Genomic DNA, 20879 nt, shown 5'->3' with positions numbered 1-20879 from the left:
GGGAAATTAAAGGGACAAACTGTCAGCAAAGCATCTTTTGTTGAACTATGCATTAGTATTATGCTTGTCTAAAGCAGAGACTGGAGAATTGACACATCTGTGTCCTTCAGAAAAGCTTTTATGAATTTTATGAATAACAGAGGACTGGAGAAAACCAAAATGTTCCTGTTTACTGGGTAGGAGTGGGCTGGGGTACCCAGGGGAGGACCTGGTTCCTGCTGGGGTGACACGAACAGCTCTGTGACTGCACAGGCTCCACGTGAATTAAAGGAGGATATTTTATTTGGAAAGTAGCGAACTGCTTCTGTTAGAGGGTATTAATGAACTGGAAATGCAGCAGTGGCAGGAGCACACAGCACCCAAGTTTCAGCTGCAGGTGCTTGATGCCGGTGTCGGGAGCAGGACGAGGGGGTGAGGGACGGGAGCTGCCTGCGCCCGATGTGGGAAAATTCCCACGGAGCGAGCCGGGCTGGGAAATTGCTTCTGGGGCTGCCAGAATGAGAAGAGAGAGAAGAGAGAAACGGGCTGGGAGCAGCAGGAGGGAGGCGGCAGCGCTGGGACCGCCCTCGCATCCCGGCGGGGCACGGGAGCCGCTCCGGGATCCCCCGGGCAACGGCGGCTGCTGCTCGCAAACACTGAGCGGGGCCGGGCGGATGGAGGCCGAGGGGGAGCCGGGGCTGCAGCGGCCCCGGGAGGGTTCCCGGGAGGGCTCCCCGGAGGATCCCCGGCAGGGTTCCCGGGAGGGCTCCCCGGAGGATCCCCGGCAGGATCCCCGTGAGGAGCGGCTGGCACGGGCTGCGGGGCTGGCTCTGGCCGTGTCCCCGGAGCGCTGGCGGCGCTGGGCGGGCGCTGCGGCGGGGCCGGAGCTGAGCGGATTCGTGAGGGGAGCGGCGGGGCCGGCGCTGCTCGCCTGGCGGGGCCCGGCCGGGGAGCTGGGAATGAGCCCCGGGCCGCCCCCGCCGCCCCCCGGAGCCACCAAGGCCATCTTCTTCCTCCGGCCGGCCGGAGCCGGCCCCGGGCCCGCCGAGCTGCTGTGCGGGGACCTGCCCGCAGAGCCCCTGCCGCACTTCGCCGCCGTGCTGGAGGAGGTAAGGGGGGAAAAGCCTTCTGGAGAGCCCAGCCTCGGAAATGCCGAGCTCGGGGTGTCTCACGGTGAGGCTGAGCCGCTTTACAGAGACACTGGATGTGCTCCTGAGAATGAGAAGCTGTGCTTGTGCCGCCCTTGGAAGTGTTCGAGGCCAGGCTGGACGGGGCTCGGAGCAGCCTGGGACAGCGGGAAGTGTCCCATGGCAGGGGGTGGAACGAGGTGAACTTTAAGGTCCCGTCCACCCCAAAGCGTTGTGTGGTTCTAGGATAGTTGTGCTGCATGGCTCATCTCAGGCACATCTGGTCCAAGCCTCTGCTCCAGCCTGGCCAGCCAGGACCGTGTCCAGGTGACTTTTCAGTATCCCAACAGATGGACACTCCAGAGCCTCCCTGGGCTGCCTGTGCCAGCCCTCAGTCACCCTCACCAGGAAAGGGTTTCCCCTGATTTTCAGAAGAGCCTCCTGTGTTTGAGTGCCCAGTTACCTCAGGTGGGCTGATGTTTTCCCACAGGGATCTTCGAGAGATTCCATCAAGGTCCCAGTTGTCATTTTACCAGTCCAATAGAACACAAACAGCTGATTTGCGTGGTTATGACTCTACACTCATTAGCAGTCCCTGTGATTTGAGTAGTGGAGACAAAGCCTGATACTGTTGCAGCTGAAGCTGTTGCAGGTGAACTCTGTGTGCCCTGGGGTTGTTTCCCTTTCCCGAGGCTCCCGGGACATGGTGATTGCTGCTGCTGGTCCTCTGGTCACGGTGCAATGAATTTTCAGCACCCTGGAGTGGCACCCTGGTTGTTCCTTTTCAATTCTGTGTCTGTTTGTAGCTGTTTTTATACCTTTATCCTCCCCCAAGTCTGGCCACACAAAGGCTGCTCATCACCATGGGCAACCCGGCTGTGATCCCAGAGGAAGGTGACAGACGCTGTTGCTATCCCAGCACAAAGAGCCAGAGGCAGCTCAGGTCCAGACAAGCCCAGCCCAGAGTCCCCAGCTGCCAGGCCAGTGCAGACCCTGGAATTTCCACTGCTGAAGACAGGAACTGTATTCAGTGGGCTGCAGCTTTGGGAAATAACCCAAAACGTGGCTATGCTGTAGATGCCAGGAGGTACCAGAGGAGCTTCCCTCTGCGTATGGGGGGTGGCTGTGCAGGGACAGCCCCTGGGCTCAGCCTGGCCCTGCTGCCCTGCTCATCACCACCTGCAGGGAACTGCTTGGGACAGTGGTCAGTGAGGGTCTCCAGGCTTGCCAGGACCTCGGAGCCTGGTGGCCAGTCCATCCACAGTACTTTTTGTTACAGAATCATCAAATCACAGCATGTTTTTGTTAGATGGGACCTCAAAGATCATCGAGTGCCACCCCTGCCATGGGCAGGGACACCTTCCACTATCCCAGGCTGCTGCAAGCCCTGTCCAGCCTGGCCTTGGGCACTGCCAGCCACAGCTTCTCTGGGCACCCTTGTGCCAAGGCCTCCCCAGCCTCACAGGGAGGAATTTCTTCCTAAATCAAATTAAATCTACTTCCTTCAGCTCTTCTCCCTTGCTCTTCCATGACTCCTGCTGTAGGTGATCGTGCCCATCCTGACGAACCGGAGGAACCACCAGGGCTGGCCCCGAGTGGTGTCCCAAGACATCATCCATCACGTGCACAGCCTGAAAAGCACTGTCTTCAAGGTTATTGGCCAAGTGAATGGCAAGACCTTGCTGCCTCTTCCAGCTGGCTCAGAGAGATTTGAGAACATTGATCCTAAAAATGAGAATTTGTGAGTTTCAGCCCTTGCTCTCCGCTGGCTTTTCTTCTGCTGCTGCATGTGCTGCCTCTTTTGGGGATCCTGCCTGTCAGACGTGGGGACTCTTCTTGCTCCCTGTCCTCTGCAGCTCATCAGACTGCCAACGAGGGGTATTTTGCTCTCTCGAGTTCATGGGCTCTGTCTTTGGGGTCTGTACAACAATACAAGCAGGAGAAGCTCAGGAAGTGGATGTGGGCATGCAGAGAAGCAATGAACTGCTTGCATCACTGAGGGAAAGCTCCAAACTGCCATCAGGTTACACCAAGCCCTGTCCAACCTGGCTTTCCAGGGCCTGCTCACCCTCACAGGGAGGTTTAAATCCCTAATTTAAACCTATTCTCTTTCAGTTTAAAACCACTCCTCCTTTTCACTAACTGCCCTTGTAAATAGTCTCCCTTAGGAATTTGATTGTTTTGTGGTTTTGAAACATGAATCTGGGCTGTAAGTGTAAAATCCAGCTGCCCATTGAGGTAGATCCAACTGAGCAATGCACATGGACAAGCAGAAAGCCAAGTGACCCTCATGCTCTGTTTTCCACAGCTTGGAGCTGATCAATAAATCCCTTGTACATGCCACCGAGTCAGCCATCATCGACTGGAGCCAGCAGGTCCAGAGAGTGCTGAAGAAAGAGTCCTCAGAGCCTCTCCTGCGAGGCACCAACCCAACCCCAAGGGTGGAGCTGGAGTTCTGGAAGAGCAGGTGCTGGGGGAAGCTGCTGGTGCTGCTCTGGGTGGAGGGAGTGCTGCTGCTGTGAGCCAGAGCAGCTGCTGCAGGTCATGTAGAGACCTGAACACAACAATATTGCTCCCAGACATAAAATAAGGATGATCGAGTGCCTGGAGGTGGCTGCGTGGTTTGGGTTGGCCCCACCACAGCCCAGGGCTACACCAGGAGGGAATTTTATTGGAAATGCTGTTCCCATCACTGTTCACTGGGACCCAGCCTCAGAGCAGGGCTGATGGGCACTCTCCATCTGTCAGCTGGCTGCTGGTGGTGCCAGGGAGGGGTTACATGAGCCAGGGAGTGGAATTTCACCTGTCCTTTGTGCTGTGCTGGCTCAGCTGACTGGAGACAGAGACCTGCCTGTGCAGAGCTGTCAGCAGTGGCTGCAGAAACACCACTGGCTCCTTTCTGCTCTGAGCCTGGCTCCAGCTGTGTCCTGTAGGGCTGCTCCTGTTTCCTGCCCCCACTGGGGCTCAGTCCCTGTGTAACTGCAGGAAATCCTGAGCCAAGGCAGGCAGGGCTTTGGGGCACTGCTGTGTGCTGTAACCTGTGCTGGCTGCTGCAGGTGTGCTGACCTGGAAGGCATTCACAGCCAGCTGACATCCAGGAGGGTCAGGAACATGCTGGAGGTGCTGGAGAGAGCACAGAGCATCTTCGTGCCAGCCTTCCAAAACATGCTGATGGATGTTGAGGCAGGTGAGAAACTGGGACAGCTCTGCCGTGGTGCTGACTTCTGTCCTTGGTCATAGCCTGGGGTGCCAGAGTCCTGTGCCCTCCCTGCCCTGGTGGCTTTGTGGGAGGGAGATGCTGACAGAGTTTCTACTTCCTTAGTCTCAAGCTTTGGGGTTATTTGCATGTGCACTTCTGGCACTTCTGAAAAGGCTGAGACAATTGGGATTGTTCAGTCCAGAGCAGAGAAGTCTCTGGATTGATCTCACTTTGGCCTTCCAGTGCCTAAAGGGGCTCCAAGAGAGCTGGAGATGGATTTTTTACAAGGGTTGGCAGTGACAGGACGAGGGCAAATGGCTTCATGCTGTCAGAGGTTAGATTTGGATATTAAGAAGAAATCCTTCTCTGTGAGGGTGAGGAGGGCTGGCACAGGGTGCCCAGAGCAGCTGGGGCTGCCCCTGGATCCCTGGCAGTGCCCAAGGCCAGGCTGGACATGGGGGCTGGGAGCAGCCTGGGACAGGGGAAGGTGTAACAAGATGAGCTTTAAGGTCCCTTCCAGCCCAAACCATTCCATGGTGCTATGAATAGATGGTGGTGATGATTCTCTTCATGTTGGTTCACAGGTTTAGCTGCATAATGATGTCCTGGTTTTATTAAAATTAATTTATTTATTTAAAATTAATCAATTATTAACTTTGGGGTAGTTCTTCAGTGTCCAACCACACAACTGAACAAAGCTAAGCTGCAAATTTCACCCAGTCAGGCCCTCATTTCTGTTCTGGTATAGTCAGGACAGGTGGGACTGTGCTGCCCTCTGGGCATGGGGCTGCCAGAGCCAAAACCAGGCTCAGCTGAGCTTGGGCCAAGCCTGGGGACTGTGCAGAGCTGTGCTTTTGGTGCTGCCTGGCACTGCTTGGTTGTTGTGGCCTCAGCCTGTGCCCAGAACCCCGTCCCACTCCCTGTCCCCCACCACAGGGTCAGGTTGTTTGCTGTGCTGGTTCAGCTGTAGGTGAGCAGGGATCAGGGTGGTTTGTCCCCAGCACACGTAGGTGAGTGCTTTGTGCCCTCCAGGTCTGTCTGTCCCCTTTGTGCTCTCCAGGTCTGTCTGTCCCCTTTGTGCTCTCCAGGTCTGTCTGTCCCCTTTGTGCTCTCCAGGACTGTCTGTCCCCTTTGTGCTCTCCAGGTCTGTCTATCCCCTTTGTGCTCTCCAGGACTGTCCCCTCTGTGCCAGCATCCAGCTGACCCCCACCCCAGCCCGATGGCTCTCACCCCTTCTCCCCTCTCTTCCCACAGCTCTGAGCGAGGCTCAGGACATTGACCTGCACCTGGCCCCTCTGCAGCAGCCCCTGGAGGACATAGAAGCTGTTGAGTTCAGCAAGGTGAAGCCTCTCCTGGTCCCTCTGCTGCACGTGGTGTGCTGGATCTGGGTCACCTCCAAGCACTACAGCGTGCCCCTGCGGGTCGTGGTGCTGCTCCAGGAAATCTGCAACCTTCTCATTCAGCAGGTGTGTGGCTGTGGCACCTGTGTTTGTCAAAGTCTCTTCTCTCTTTCTCCTTTCCTTCCTTGGACAAGGATTCCCCCTCCCAAGGGGTTCTGAACTTGGCAGGGAGGGTGAGATGTGTTCAGTGCAAGGAGTCACCGTTTGCTGTGACAGAAGTGACACCGCTGGTGTGGTTTGGCTCTTCCAGGCCGTGGTGTACCTGTGTCCAGAAGACCTTCTGAGAGGAGAGATGGAAGAGAGCCTGGGCAAGGTGCAAACAGTGTTTGACATCCTGAACACCTTCAAAGGGGCGTTTGAGGAGAGAAGGGAAAACCTGCACGTGTATTATGAGCCAGGCCAGGAAGTGAGGGAGTGGGACTTCCACACCAGACTGGTGTTTGCAAGGCTGGACAGCTTCCTGCAGAGGCTGGAGATGGTCAAGGTGAGACTCTGGAGCTGTGAGGTGTTGTAGCCAGGAACTCCCTTGCTGGCATCTTCCCTCCCTGATGCCAGGGCATGGGGCCACTCTGTGCTCTGTGGGCCCCCTGACACCCAGGCCAGAACCTCGTTTGCCCAGGTCCTGCTCAGGGCACGTGTCAGATCTGCTGCTGTGTCCTTCTGCTCTGTGACACTGAGTCTGTGTCTGTGCACCCAGGAGTCCTCTGGGACTCGTGCTCTTGTGGGGGCAAGGGGATGGGGGTTATGGGGCTGTGGTTTGCAGGGCTGGGAATAAGCCAGGACAAGCTCTGAGGCTTCCAGGGGAAATCCTGGAGCTGGGAATCTCCTGACTTGGACAGGGGGCCTGGGGAAGAGCAAGGACACATTCCACATTCCTCACCAGGTCATCCCTTCACATCCCAGTGGTGTGCCATGCTGGGGGCTCCAGGGTGTCCCTGCTTGCCACGGCTCCTCAGTGTGCCATGAGGGGGGCAGGGGTGTCACCAGTGCCACCATCCCTCAGCCCCCAGCATGGCTGAGGCTCCATGAGTTACAGGCTGAGTCACAAAAACTGTGCTCACCTGGGGGTAACCCCTCACCTCTCCAAAGGGCATCTGCTCCCAGCTGTGGACAGAGATGGGCACTCCACAGGCTGCTTTTGCCTGTCCAAGGCAAGGTCTGCGTTGCTTTTCTCCTTCCCTCATTCTCTGCACTGGAACAGAAGGTTTTACTGGTTTAACCACACTGTGTAACTCTGCTCATTCCTTAAGGAGCTGCATTGAAAACCACAATGGATGGCATCTATTCTAAAACTGCTCACAACTGTAGAATCACAGAATGGTTTGGGTTGGAAGGGACCTTAAAGATCATCTTGATCCCAGCCTGAGCACCCTCACTGAGCCTGGGAGGTCCTTTGGGCCAGGAGCAAACATGTGCTGTGGTACCTGCTGTCATCTCCTTGTGTGCCTCCTCTGGCTCTGCAGGGTCTCCTGAGCACGGCCCTGGACCTGACACAGCTGGAGAAGATTGAGTTCGGGGGGATGAAAGGGAAGGCCCTGAGCCAGCAGGTGCTGGACATGTACGAGGAGTTCCAGGAGGGCTACCAGGTGTTCTCAGAGCGAACCTACGACTGCCTGGACCTGGCCAACGTGGTAGGTGGGAATGCCAGCAGCACATCCACCCTGGCTCCTCCTTCCCAGCTCCTTCCTCCCTTTGCTGTGATCTGATCTGTCACTCTAGGGAGCTGCTGGCCTTTTCTGCAGACACTTGGGAGTTCTTGCAGCTCCATATCTCAGACTCACACAATGAACCAGGCTGGAAAAGACCTTTGAGATCCCAGAGTTCAACCTGTGACCCAACACCTCCCCATCAACTAAACCGCAGCCCTGAGTGCCATGTCCAGTCTGTTTTTAAACACATCCAGGGATGGTGACTCCAGCACCTCCCTGGGCAGATGATTCCAGTGCCCAACCACTCCTTCAGTGAAGAATTCCGTCCTGATGTCTAACCTAAAGTTCCCCTGGCACAGCTTAAACCTAGCATACCTTGCTGGTTCAGCAAGTGCTTCTGTGGGTTTTTGGGGGGGTGGTGGTGTGGTCTTCAGAGTAAGAGAGCGTGGAAATAGCCTGTCTTGCCCCCAGTACTTGTTGGACTGTGGGTCCATCCTGGAGGGCCATGGGATGGGACAGAAGTGTCCCTGACTCTGTGGAGGGTGGCCAGAGGAGTGTGTTAATTCCTGGTGAATGAGAAGAGGAAATAGCTCTGGGTATTTGGGCACCCCCCCAGTGCCTTCTCACAGCTCTGGACTTGCTGTTCCCCTTCCCACAGGAGTTTGTGCAGGATGCCTTGGACTTCCAGCAGAAGGTGCAGGACATTGACCGTCGGCTGGGCGCTGTGTTCAGCCGGGCCTTCAGCGATGCCCCGGACATGGAGCACATCTTCAAGGTTTATCTGTTCCCTCCTTCCCTCCCTGTGAGCCCCACAGAGAGGCCAGGCAGTGCTGGAGCTGCAGGCACGTGGGATGGACAGTGGGACACTGCTGGGGAGGGATGCTGTGGGTCCCTCCTGAGCTCTGGAGCTGGGGGTGTTCCTGCTCTTCACTCCTGACACAAACACAAGAGCCCTTTGCTCAGTTTGGGGAAGAGCAGCCAAAGAAATGACTCAGATCAGGCTTTTGGATGGCAGGGGTTTCACTGGGCTCCCTGGCAGGTGGAGGAAGAGCTGCTCTGGGTTCCAAGGCCAGGACAGGGCTTGGAGCACCCAGGTCTAATGGAAGGTGTCCCTGCCCATGGCAGGAGGTGGAATGAGCTGGACTTTAAGGTCCCTTCCAACCCAAACCAATCTGAGATTCTCTGATTTCCTGGTGAAAACTGCTGTTAAAACCAGGTGATCATTGTTAATATCAATTTATTAATACATGCAAGAATTTCAGCTCTGAAAATGGAGGTTTTCTAGAAATGAGACAGCTTTGTTTACCAGTGAATCCATCCTGCAGAAATAAATGGTACTTTCTGAAAAAAATCAGTATAATTATAGAAAACTGTAAGTGATAGTATTTATCTTCGAGCTGTTGTGGGGTTTTTTTTTAAATAGCAAATTTGAAGCACTTGAGGCATGGCAGCTGGAATATGGTTCACCCACAGAGAAGGCCTGAGCATTTCTGTAACAAAGACATTCTTTGTGATAGCTTTAGTGGTGGGATTCACTCAAAGGTGATCTTGGAGCTCTTTTCAAACCTTAATGATTCCAGGAAAGGCAGGAACTACTTGGGAAAGAGAGGGGGAAAACCTTCCCTTTGACAAAGTGTCCATCAGTGCAGACCTTTGAGTTGCTGAGGAAGATGAAGCACCTGCACCAGTGAGGAAAATCCCAGTGGGACCTTGTGCAGGACTGTGACTTTTCCCCATTTCTTTCCCTGCTCCTTCCAGCTGCTGGCCATGTTCCGGAACCTTCTGGAGCGCCCTGCGATGGCTGCAGTGGCTGCTGACAAGGTCCCTGTCCTCCTCAGCATGTTCAGCACTGCCCTGGAGCAGGCCAGGCTCACCTACACCAGGCACACCCAGGCAGGGCTGCAGCTCGGTGGGTGCCATCTGAGGAGGAAAAGTGATTTTACAGGAATCTGGGTTTTGACTAATTTAGGGGGGGAAATAATTTGCTTTTGCTGAGGAAAGCAGAACTTGCCAAATTGCAAAGCTTTTCAGCTTCTGTAGTTCCTAGTGGAAAGGGAAGTGTGTGGCTCTGCTCTTGGCATTAGAGCAGTGCCAATATCTTTGTTTGAAATGTGCACGTGTGAGGTGTGGCTGGGATTGAAGGCACACGCTGAGCTTTTCCCTCATGATGCTGTAAATGCAAGGGGGAGGTGGGAATTCGGGGTTTGCTCAGCCTTCTCCAGGTTTATTATTTCCTGGGAAGGCTGGCACAGAAGGGAACAGGAAAACTCCTGTCAGATTCTGAGGATTAGTGTGTCTTCTTGAGCAGCAGCCTCTGGAACCAGACTGTTCTGGAGCCAGCCAGGCTCTGGAGAGGCAGCACTGCTGGACCAGAGGGAACAGAGGGAATGGGGACACGGATGGAGCACGAGTCCAGCATTTGCTGTGACTGTGGGGAGTGTTGCTCTGTGGGATGGTCACAACCAGCTCCCAGCCAGAAATCCCTTCCTCAGCCTCTTTGGGCAGCAGGGAATTCACCCCAATCTGCTGCCAGGACATGCCAGGCTCCTCCTCTGATCCCTTATCCCCAGTGCAGAGGCGCAGGGGGATTTGTAGGTCCCAGACCTCCATGGTGTGACAGAGGTTGGATTTCAGGGAAGAAGCCTGGGAAGCAGGGCAGTTGTGTGGAGCTGAGCTGCTCTGGGTGTCTCTGGGGCTGCAGGGCTCATGGAATGCTGTTCCCCTGTGTCCTGCCAGGCTTTCCCCCCCTGCACAAGAACGTCCCTCCCGTGGCCGGAGCGCTGGGCTGGGCGCAGGAGCTGCGGGCTCGGATCCAGCGGCCCTTGGAGCACCTCAGGCACATCCCAGGGCTGTGAGTGTCCAGATAAATTGCTTTGTGACCGTCTAGAAATCTCTAGCCAGCCTTTAGATGTTCTTTCAGTGTTGAGTGCTGCCCAGTGGCTGCAGCTGGAGCAGTTCTCAGTGGAGAGGTGAGAAGTGGGTGCCCTGGGGCCATTCACTTCCCTGCCACCTTTGTTTTTTAAAGGAGCACTTTAGCTGGATTGGTTTCGAAGTGATTGAGAGGCACAGTGGGGTAGTAGATAGGCTCCTCAGCTTTTAACATAGCCCTAGGTTGCAATTAAAAGAGGTATTGCAACCTTTCCCACTGTAATTCCTCTCAGCACGGTCTCCAGGACCTCCTTGGGAGCAGCCCAGCTCTTGGGTATCGTAACTTTCTCAGCATTAAACAAAGGAACAATCACCCAAGATCAAGAAAACAACCCAGGGCTGGAAGTTTCATCGACCCTGCATTTAGCATTGATTTTACCCCTCTGTTTAGAGCAGCCAAGGACAAGTCCTTCAGCAGGGTGGTGTGAGGCTCTTTCCCATGTGCAGCTTGAGAGGAGAAAAGATTGAAAAGGAAAAATGAAAATATGTGTTAATACAGATATGTATTATTTATATGATCTATGTAATATATGTTACTGCATACATTTTATATATATTTTTTCTATACATTATATAAAGAGTAATTCACACAGCTGTGACCTGCATCTAGTGCAGCACAACTGTGACAGAAAACTGTGGAGGGTAAAATGTTTCAAAGTGATGTTTGGTAACAGATCTTTCCAGCAGCCCTGGGCCTTTCTCCCATCCCAGCTGCTGCTCCCCATTTCAGAGCATGGAAACACCCGAAAGAGCACAGGGGCTTTGTGCAGGAGGGGATTTGGGGTGAAATCCGAGCAGCCTGTGCCTGCAGGCTGGGGGGGACCTTGGGAAGGGGGGAATGCAGAGCTCAGCCCCCAGGACCAAAGGTGACCCCTGTGTGTTGTGCTCCAGGAGCTTGGACTCTGCCCGTGGAAGGAGGGTGCTGCAGAAATATGAAGAAATGATCCAGCTGCTCGACAGGTACAGGGGGCTGACACAGGGCTGAGGGAACATCCCCCACCCAAACCACCTCCAGGAACAGCCCAGGGCTTGGGAATGTCCCTTTGTGAGCCAAGGGAATGTCCTGCTGGGATGGCTTCCATGGAGAATCCTGCAGGGGAGGCACAGGGCTCTGCAGCCCAGCAGCAGCATCAGAACCATCACATCTCTGCTGTGGGCTGCAGGAGCTGCTCTGGGGGGAAGCCTGGGCTGGGAGAAGTCTCTGTTCCTCCCCTGCCCCTTCAGTGGCTGTGCCTGCAGGGGCTGTAATGTGGATATTCCACAGTTTGGGCTGCCCAGGGCTTGGCATCTCAGTGTGTGATGTTACACCTGGCTGCCCTGGGCTGTCCCCTGGGAGAAACCCCTTCCCCAGGGAGGAGAGCCCTGCAGGGCCCTGCTCCCCACCCACAGCAAAGGCAGCTGAGAGCCTGGATGCTGCAGGGTGGATGGGAGACCTGTGCAGAGAGCCCTGTTCCCATCACCAGAACAATAATAATATTATCTGTAGAGATTATAAAATATATATATATATATGTGTTATATAGATATATATATATGTGTTATATATATGTTATATTGTGTTGTGTTATATTATGTTATATATTATATATATTATAATTGATCTATTATATATAATAGATAATGTATATGTAAAATATAGATAATATAGAAATATATATATTATTATATTATACATATAATATAGTATAATAAAATAAAAAATTAAATTAAATTAAACACAGCCTTCCAGAGAGGAGCAGCCCCACAGATGGTGTGGGGTGAGCCCCTGGAGGTGCCATCTCCTGGGTGCCATTTCCCAGAGCGCTCAGAGTGACTCAGAACAGGCTCTGGGGCTGGGACTGTCCACACCTCTGCTCTGCCCTGAGTGCTCCCATCCCAGGGGTGCTGTGGTCTCACTCAGACAGGTGAGGTCAGCTTCAGCCACCCCAGCATCCCTGTGGCTTTAGGCACCTGTCCTGTCCTGCTTAGACCTTTGGAAGCCCCCAGCTGCTGATCTATCACGTTAGGCTAAATGCTTTGGGAAGTCCATCTCCAAATGGGAATTAAAAAAAAATAATAATTTAATGAATTAAAAATTAAAACTGGTACTTGAGAGAGAGCTTTGCCCTCCTGACTTGACACTGCCACTGTGTTTTGGGTGTTTGTTTTGGAAGCACTGTTGTTTGTGGAGGTGGCATGGATGGGTTTTGAGCGTTCCTTCACGTTCCTCAGTCCCCAGAATGGACTTGGCTTCCACTCAGTTACAGCTGCACCCTCTGGCCTGGTAACTATGTGGTGCCTGTTTCTCTTTCCTGGCAGGTATCAGGAAAAGCTGTATTTAGACTGGTCCCAGACAGTCTCAGAAGAATCCCAGTACAACCTCACTCAGCCTCTCATCCGGCGAGATCCACAGACCAAGCTGATCTCGGTCAATTTTGATCCCCAGGTAAGAGTTGGGCTCTGCTGTCCCCCAGGACATGTCCCCAGGCTGTGGGGGACACCTGGTGGGGTTGGTACAGGGCCTGTGGAACCCCTCCCATGGGGGTAATGAGGACCTACCATAGATCTGCTCTGCTTAAATACCAGGATTACACTTTGAGCAGAGCAAATTCTGCTTGAAGCCAGCGGCAGGAAGTGCCCCAGGAGCCAGATGTATAACTGGTGCCAGCATGTCCAGACCAGGGCTGACACTGGTGTGGGGAGTGATGGGACATTCATGTTGTGTGTACCTGAAATCTGAGCTTCTGAAAGGGGGTAGAAATCCCAGGGAAGGTTTATTTTGTGATTCCATAAATCCTCCATGGAAGGTGGCACCAGAAGAAGTTGAGTTGGTGGGTTTTTGGCCATGGTACTATTTTTTAAATTATTTTTTATGCCAATCAACCCAGCAAACCAAGAGAACTGGAGCCAGCTTATCTTTCACTTTGATAATGATAGGGTACTTTGATAATGAATGCTCTTGCAGGAGCATTGCTGAGACTTGTGGCTCAGCCTTCATCTGAGAGGGGATGCACATGGGTGGGGATGGCTGAGAGGACACAGTTGATGGTTTAGAGGCTGGTTGGTATTTCACAGAGCTGGGAAGAAATCCAGAGCCAGAGATCAATGGGAAACAGGTGCCAGGAGCTGTCCAGGCCCTTTCCAGCTTGCTGCTTTGGGAACAAACCAGCAGGAACCCCCTGTGAGGCTCTGAAAGGATGGGAGGGAACATCAGGGGCTGGGAGGACTGTGCTGTGCTCAGCTCTGTGCCTTCCTTCCCCAGCTGGTGTCGGTGCTGAGGGAGGTGAGCTACCTGAGGGGCAGCGGGGCAGGAGCCATCCCCCCGGCAGCAGCCGAGATCTATTCCTGCAAGGAATCCTTCTGGCAGCTGGTGGCCAGCCTGGAGCTGATGGGGAACACGTACAACAAGGTCCTGAGGACGGTGCTGGAGGTGGAATATCCTCTGCTGCAGGGGAGGCTGCAGGACATCGACTCAAAGCTGCGAGAGGCAGAGGAAACACTGACCTGGAAGACAGAGGGTGAGCTGGCTCCGTGTGACACCTGGGTCTCCTCATGCTCCCCAGTGCCCAGGCTCTGCTCCCTGCTCCCAGCAGGAAACTGGGAACTCTCTGGCACATCCAGCACTGGGGAGATGAGGAGCAGCTCCTTTCCACATTCCCTTGAGCCGCTGGGGCTGTGGACAGAATCTTGCTCCCCTCAGGTATAGCCCAGGCTCTGGCGGTCCCTGCTGTGGCTTGGGGTGGGAGAGAGGTAGAGGAGGCTCTGCTGCTCGAGGTGGGGAATCTCTTACCTTAAGGATGAGTGAGAAATACGTGAGGCCACAGGGAAAATGAAAGAGAACAGGAGAAGGAGAGGGGGAAAATGAAGAAGAGCAGGAGAAGGAGAGGGGGAACAGTTTTGAAGGAGAGAACACCAGTGCTTGGCCCAGCAGCTCTGACAATAGGTGATCAATCATCTCATTTTCCCCAGGTGTCTGGGATCACCTCTCTGGGGTGATGGGCGATGTCTGTGACCTGGAGCAGAGGCTGCAGAAAGCCAAGGACAACGTTGAGGAGATCCAGAGCATCGTGCACTCGTGGCAGTCGCCCATATTTGAGAGGAGGGATCCCAAAAAGGAGTCAGTGCTGAGCCTGGAGGAGTGCCAGGAGTGCCTGGAACGGCGCTACAGCCTCGTCAGGGAGGCTGGGCAGAGGATCCACTCCCTGGTGAAGGTCAGGGGGCACCTGCCGGGATGGGTGGCTCCTCAGAGGCTCCCTGAAAATGTCCAGAGCTGCTTCACCTGAAATGAACTCCCTGAACCCATTTGAAAAGCTGACCCGGTGTTAATTGATGCTGTCCCTGAGGGGTGATCTGGAATGGGGGTGTGGGGCTGGCTGGGGCAGGACTGGCAGCAGCTGCAGCCCAGGGAAGGGTCTGGCTCCAACCCTGGCTGCTGCAGAGCCACTAGAGGGGAGTGGTGCACCGGGTTTGGGATCCTGCTCCAAGGAAAAATCCCCTCTGAGGTGTTCACCCGAGAACAGCGGCTGGGGCTGAGCCTTCGGTTTCAGGCTTGATGTCCCTCTGTGGAGCAGGAGGTGATGCTGAGCACTCAGGGAGAAGTTGAGTGACAGGGGAAAGACTGCTGTCCCAAACCTTGGTGATTCCCAGCAGTTTTGCCATAGCTCAGAGTCCTCTGGGGGCCAGGAGAAGGCCCAAAGCTCTGCTCCTCACCTGCCTGGAGCCAGGTGTTGTACAGGTCAGGGACAGCCCCTGGCCTGGAAGGGGATGGGCTGGAGGACAGCCCTCTCCTAGGGGTCACTGTCTGGCCTTGGACTCTGAAGAGAACCAGATGGGTTCATCAGGATGGGCCTCTGAGACCCCCAGTTCTCCCTGCCCCAGGGGTGCAAAGCAGCCCCAAGTGTTGTGGCCTCAGAGAAGAGGGAAGAAAACACATGGAAGACCTTCTAAAGCCCTTCTGCTCTCCATTTTCACCTTGAAGTGCTCCTGGAGACCAAGCAGCCCTGGACAGAAGCAGATGGTGGCCATGCCCCAGCAGGAAGATCCACCTCCACAGGGCTGATACTCCTGAGCTGCCCAGCATCAGCCCCTGGGCGTGGGCAGCTCTCTTGAGGACAGACTCAGCCCTGCTGTGGGTGAAGGCATCTTCTTTGTCTTCCAGGAAAACCAGAGCCTCCTACTTGCAGAGCCAGCATCTGATGCCTGGAAGATGTATTTGGATTATGTGGATGAGATAGTCCTGGATGGATTCTTCACTGCCATTGAGTGCTCGCTCAAGTACCTCCTGGAGAACACAGGTGACGCCTGGTCCCTGTCCCCAGTGGCTGCTCAGCCCCTCCAAGGGGACATCTCTGGTTGTGCTCCCTCATGCTCAGGGGTTGTTCTTGTCTTCCTGGCTTTCCTCTGGCACTGGAGCCTGCAGGAGGGGAGGGTGACTCCCTCACTGGTCACTGGATGGCTCAGGGGAGGGATGGAGGTGGCTGTGCCCTGTTTGCAAGGGTTAATGGAAAAAGACATTGAGGCTTCCTCCACCAGGCACCTCCCACCCTCCCATGCCCAAAGCAACAGGGTGGCACCATCCTTCCCCTGTGGAGAGTCTCAAGAGCCAGTTCTGCTTCTGAGAGGCACAAAATAAACTCCTCAGTCCCTGAGCATTAGTCCTGGGCAGGGGTGAGCTGGGTTCAGGAGTCACCAGCCCAGCCCCTCTTGCTCTGCTGAGAGCAGCTTGTGTGCAGCTAAAGCACATCTCCAGGAACGCTTCCCTTCTGGATCTGGAGGCACAATGAGCTGGAGAATCTCATGCAGTTCTTCACCATCTTGTTAAAAACTTGCATATGTTGTCACATTTGCATCTGGCTTCAGTTTCTGGTTGCTGTTTGGGTTTTTTTTTTCTCTATGCCTTTCACCACTAAATTAAAGAGACTCTTGGTTCCTGTTGTTTTTCTCTGCAAGCACTTCCATGCTGGCATTGTTCAGCTCTCAGGACTCCCTCTGCATGAGCTGAAGAGCCTGGTCTCTTCAAGCCTTTCCTCCTCAGGCTGTTTTCTGGTCCTTAAGTCACTTGTGTCTCATCTGTTCCCCATTGTCTTTGGTGGGTACCGCAGCACAGCTGGTTTGCCAAACCCTTCATGGGTTGTGCAGACACCAGTGAGCGTGAGTCTGCCACCACACCCTCTGCTGTCCCTGCAGGGCATGTGGCATCTTGTAATAGGATGTCAGTGGTGGCTCAAGACTCCTTGGAAAAGATCCTGCCATCTCTGTTCTTCCCTACCAGATCCCAAGGCAGGGCTTGCTCCCCTGTTTGAGGTGCAGCTGGATTTGGTGATCCCAGATTTGGTGTTTCACCCTCCCTTGGACCCTGGCACCAATGATGGCTTCTGTGACAAGGTGGAAGGTCTTCTCCAGGGCATCTACCACATCTCCTCGCTGGTGCCACGGCTGGCCACGCACAGCGGCTTCTGCCACTACCAGGTCTGTGCTGTGGGGCTTCCCCAGCCTGGGTGGCAGTGAGGAGGTGCCATGTGCTCCACATCACTCTGTTCTCCCCTCTTCTGTCTCCCTCTCTCTTCTGTCTCCCTCTCTCTTCTGTCTGTCTCCCTCTCTTTTTTCTCCCTTCTCCCATTTTCTCCATCTCCTTTCTCTCTTCTTTCCTTTTTCCCTGGCCTGGAAGGAGATGTGTTCTCTCCCATCTTCCCCTCTCTCATTTTCCTGTCTCCCCTGACCTTTTCTCCCCTGTCCCCCCAGGCTGACCTGGAGGACATGCCTGACCTGTCTGCGGCGCGCCAGGAGCTGCTGGGCCGCGCCCAGGCCGCGGTGGCCGCGTGCCGCGAGCATGGCGCGGAGCTGGAGCGCTACTCGCAGCTGTACGGCGAGGACAGGAGGGAGCTGTGCCGCCAGCTCCTGCTCCATGGCCGTGTCCTCACACCCGCTGACCTGGAGGCCCACGGTGAGGCCGGGGTCCCCGCGGCGCCGCCGGCGCTGCAGCGGTTCAGGGAGCAGATCGACTCGTACGAGCGGCTCTACGAGGAGGTGGCTGGCATGCAGCCCGTCTGCTCCTTCCAGGGCTGGCTGAGGCTCGATGCACGGCCCTTCAAGGCAGCCTTGCTCAATGAGATTAAAAGGTGGAGCTTGGTGTTCAAGCAGCACCTCCTGGACCACGTCACGCGCAGGTGAGAGCCGCCCCTGCCTCTGCTCCCGGGGCTGCGCCGGGATTCCTCTTGTCTTGGCTGGCCTGTATCATTCCACATGGATGGCCAGGTCAGTTAGAGAATCATGGAATACCCTGGGCTGGAAGGGATCCACGAGGAATGTCCAGTCCAGCTCCTGGCCCTGCACAGACACCCCAACAATCCCTCCCTGGGAGCATTGATCCAGATGCTCCTGGAGCTCTGGCAGCCTCGGGGCTGTGACTCCCTCCAGAGTTAGACAGGAGCAAGAGGAGGGCCCATTCTCCACAGCAGCTCCATCCCATTGCCGTGGATTCTGTGCCCTGGTCTCTGCTTGTGTGTGAGCTGGGTCACTCGGTCCCCTTGGGGACAGTGAGGACACTCGGTCCCCCTGGGGACAGTGAGGACACTTGGTCCCCCTGACATACCTGAGCCCATGCCCTGATGTAGGGTGTTAGACAAGGCATGTTTGCCCACTCCTCCTGAGCCAAACCATCCCATCTCTGCCAGGGCTCTGGGCTTGCTTTCCTGGCTTTGATGGTGCCCATCAGTAAACCTGCACTGATGTTATGAGGTTTCTGAAAGCCCATGATCCAGGCAGCCTGGCATGAGCAGTCATGGGGAAGTGTCTTCAGGCTACAAAAAGGAGCAGTTTGGGCTCCAACTTTCACATTAACACATGTTCCTAGCTCTGAAGAGCTGCTCAGATCTGTGCAGGACAATGCCTTGGGAGATTTATTGGTCGCAACTCAGTCACAACTGAAAGGTGTCTTAGGCTGTGGATGCTCCCAGAGGAGTGCTCACAGACATCTGAAGAGGAGGCGGCTTGTGGGGTGGTGATGTGATCTCCTGTGTGCTTTTCAGCACCATAAATCTGTCTGATACTTTCTTTGCAAAGAGGTTTTGTGTGGCAGAGAACCAGCATTTAGGAGCTGTTATTGAGAGTCCCTGACTCGGCAACTCAGTCTTTATTAGGTGAAGTATTTAAGGATACTTTTAGGCTCAGCAGCATCCAGAGAATTTAAGCAGGCACTTAAAAAGTGTTTTGAGGCCCAGGTGCCCATTGTTCCTCTGCTGAAAGTGCCCAGTAGCTGCTGAGGTTAAGAACAGGACAAGCAGGTGAGGAAACGTACCCCAAAAACTCTTCTCCTCTGTGGTGGCTTATGGCTCAAGGGCTTTGAGAGACAGGGATCTTAATTAAGTCCTGGAGGGATTGATTTTTCCTCCCACAGATGTCCAGTTGCTTTTCTAAACTGCTGTGAATTTGCATTGCCTGCAGGAGGGAGCTGCCCTGTGCAGAGAGGCAGTGCAAGAAGGACAATCCCTGTTTGTTACAGGTTTGAGATGTGGCAGGTTCACCTGGGCAGCTCAGATTCTCCTAGTGGAAGAGATGGGCTGAAAACCGTCAGAGAATCCCAGAATGGGTTGGGTTGGAAGGGATCTTATGGATGGGCACTGGCCCATCCAGTGCCACCCCTGCCATAGCAGGGACACCTTCCCCTGTCCCAGGCTGCTCCAAGCCCTGTCCAACATGACCTTGGGCACTGCCACGGATCCAGGGGCAGCCCCAGCTGCTCTGGGAACTCTCCCAGTAAAATCTGTCCTCTCAGACACCCCCTCCAGAGCCCTCCAGAGCCCTCCTGAGCTCCCTGTCCCTGTTCAGGTACTGTGTTCCCAATTCGAGAAGTCCCAACCTGTCTTTTTGTTCCTTGAAGGAAGCTGTGCCCAGGAATACCTTTGAACAGCAATTCCAGTTCTGAGGCTGGATAGTCATTCCAGAGGAACTGCCCTCATCCTGTGCTTCCTTCCCTGCTTTGTGCTCTACAGCTTGGCTGAGCTGGACGAGTTCATCCGAACTGCCGAGAAAGGTTTGAGCAGAAAGGTGGAGAAAGGTGACTATGGCGGCTTGGTGGAGGTCATGGGTCACCTGCTGGCTGTGAAGGAACGTCACAGTGCCACTGATGCCATGTTTGAGCCCCTGAAGGAAACCATTGAGCTGCTGAGGGCCTATGAGCAGCAGCTGCCTGAGGAAGTCCACCAGCAGCTGGAGGTGGGTGAGGGCTTGTGGTGGACGGTTTGCCCAGGAGCAGGAGTGGAGGAGCATCCCAGGATATTCAAAGCCCTGCTCTCTGTCATTAGAGGGCCTCAGTGGGCAGTGTTTTGCTGTTGCAGGATGTGCCTTAATAGCTCTGAATTTTTTGAGTTATATTGAGATTTTTTTCTTTTAAATTGGAGATTAAGCCTTTTGTTATGTGTGAAAAACATGGAATTGCCTGCTCCAACTCCCAGCCATTACTCTTGAAAAAAAAATTAATGCATTTTCAAATCCATCTGTTAATTAGGTTGAATTATAATTATTTTTAAATAAGCTGGTTCTTGGCAGCTATGGAGATGGGAAGGATAACTTTGTCAGAGGAGCTGCCTTCTCACAGGACTCCAGTCCTCCTCTGGGTCAAGACCACCAGATGTGCTTTACCCAGAGGATGTCCCTGGGAGCAGGTTATGAAAATATTTTGGCATCTTTCCACAACTGGCTCTCATGAGTCAGTTTTTAGGGAATTCCTTTCATTTCCTCAAAAAGGACCATGAGATGAAGGTGAGGTGCCCAGCCAGTGTTGGGGGACAGAGACAAGCCCTGCCAGCAGTGCCTTCATCCACCATAAAGCCCAGTCCTGTGGGGAACCCAGCTCCACTAAATCCGCCTGCCTGGGAGCTGCTGGTGTGTGCCTGCTTGTGCAAATACCTTCAAATACCTGATTTCCTTTCCTGATAGAAGAAATGAGGGTGTGGAGCAGCCATCCAGATGCAGGAGACAGCAAAAGATTTGTTCTTTCTGGCAAGTGGCAGCAACACTTGTGTGTGAATGATTCATTCCCTCCTGTGTGGAGTGGGAAAAGCAGAAGTTCCTCCAGGCTCCTCTCCCTCTGTGGCTGTGGAGATGGATGGGCTGGAGCTTGGTAGGAAAAGAAGGAAGCAGCTCTGAGTGTGGTCCTGATAGTGATTTCTGCTGAGACTGTAATGAAAAATGCCAGCAGGAGACCTCTCAGGAGGGGCTGGCCCTGCCCTGGCCATCTCTGCTGCCTCAGATCTGCCTGCAGCTATTTCCCTTCTTTCCATGGTGGCTCTCCATCGACCTCCTCAAGAGTGTGGTCTGGGATGGAGAGAAACCCAAAGTCTTTCCTGTGGGCTTGCACAGCACAAGGAGGAGAGGGAAGCTGGGGGCAGCAGAGCCCTTGGCAATCATGGAATTGTCGAGGTTGGAAAAAACCTTTAAGATGATAAAATCTCACCATCCACCCAGCACCACCATGATCACCAGTAAACCATGTCCCCAGGTCCCCATTCACTGGGGTTTTTAACACTTCCAGGGATGGTGACTCCACCACTGCCCTGGGCAGCCTGTCCTGGTGCTTTACAATCCTTCCTGGGAATCTTTCCCTCATATCCAGTCTAAA

The 20879-nt window shown here is 54.3% G+C and overlaps 1 protein-coding gene across 1 annotated transcript in view; it reads left to right on the top strand.

Annotated features, from left to right (window-relative positions):
• The first annotated feature begins 653 nt into the window (after positions 1–653).
• DNAH9 (dynein axonemal heavy chain 9) overlaps positions 654–20879 on the top strand; it is a 146045-nt gene continuing 125819 nt past the window's right edge. The window contains exons 1-18 of the mRNA XM_086857114.1: positions 654–1088; positions 2651–2847; positions 3415–3573; positions 4163–4293; positions 5560–5771; positions 5956–6189; positions 7169–7336; positions 8013–8129; positions 9113–9263; positions 10091–10205; positions 11174–11242; positions 12581–12707; positions 13524–13779; positions 14231–14472; positions 15420–15555; positions 16533–16729; positions 17003–17427; positions 19252–19474. Coding sequence (XP_086713240.1) covers positions 654–1088; positions 2651–2847; positions 3415–3573; positions 4163–4293; positions 5560–5771; positions 5956–6189; positions 7169–7336; positions 8013–8129; positions 9113–9263; positions 10091–10205; positions 11174–11242; positions 12581–12707; positions 13524–13779; positions 14231–14472; positions 15420–15555; positions 16533–16729; positions 17003–17427; positions 19252–19474 — 3594 coding nt within the window. The remainder of the gene's footprint in view (positions 1089–2650; positions 2848–3414; positions 3574–4162; positions 4294–5559; positions 5772–5955; positions 6190–7168; positions 7337–8012; positions 8130–9112; positions 9264–10090; positions 10206–11173; positions 11243–12580; positions 12708–13523; positions 13780–14230; positions 14473–15419; positions 15556–16532; positions 16730–17002; positions 17428–19251; positions 19475–20879) is intronic.

This window comes from Cyanistes caeruleus, chromosome 19 (assembly GCF_971803275.1).
Source record: "Cyanistes caeruleus chromosome 19, bCyaCae1.hap1.1, whole genome shotgun sequence".
Classification (NCBI taxonomy): domain Eukaryota; kingdom Metazoa; phylum Chordata; class Aves; order Passeriformes; family Paridae; genus Cyanistes; species Cyanistes caeruleus.
The sequence above is the reverse complement of the archived record's forward strand: the minus strand, read 5'-3'. Positions and strand labels throughout refer to the sequence as shown.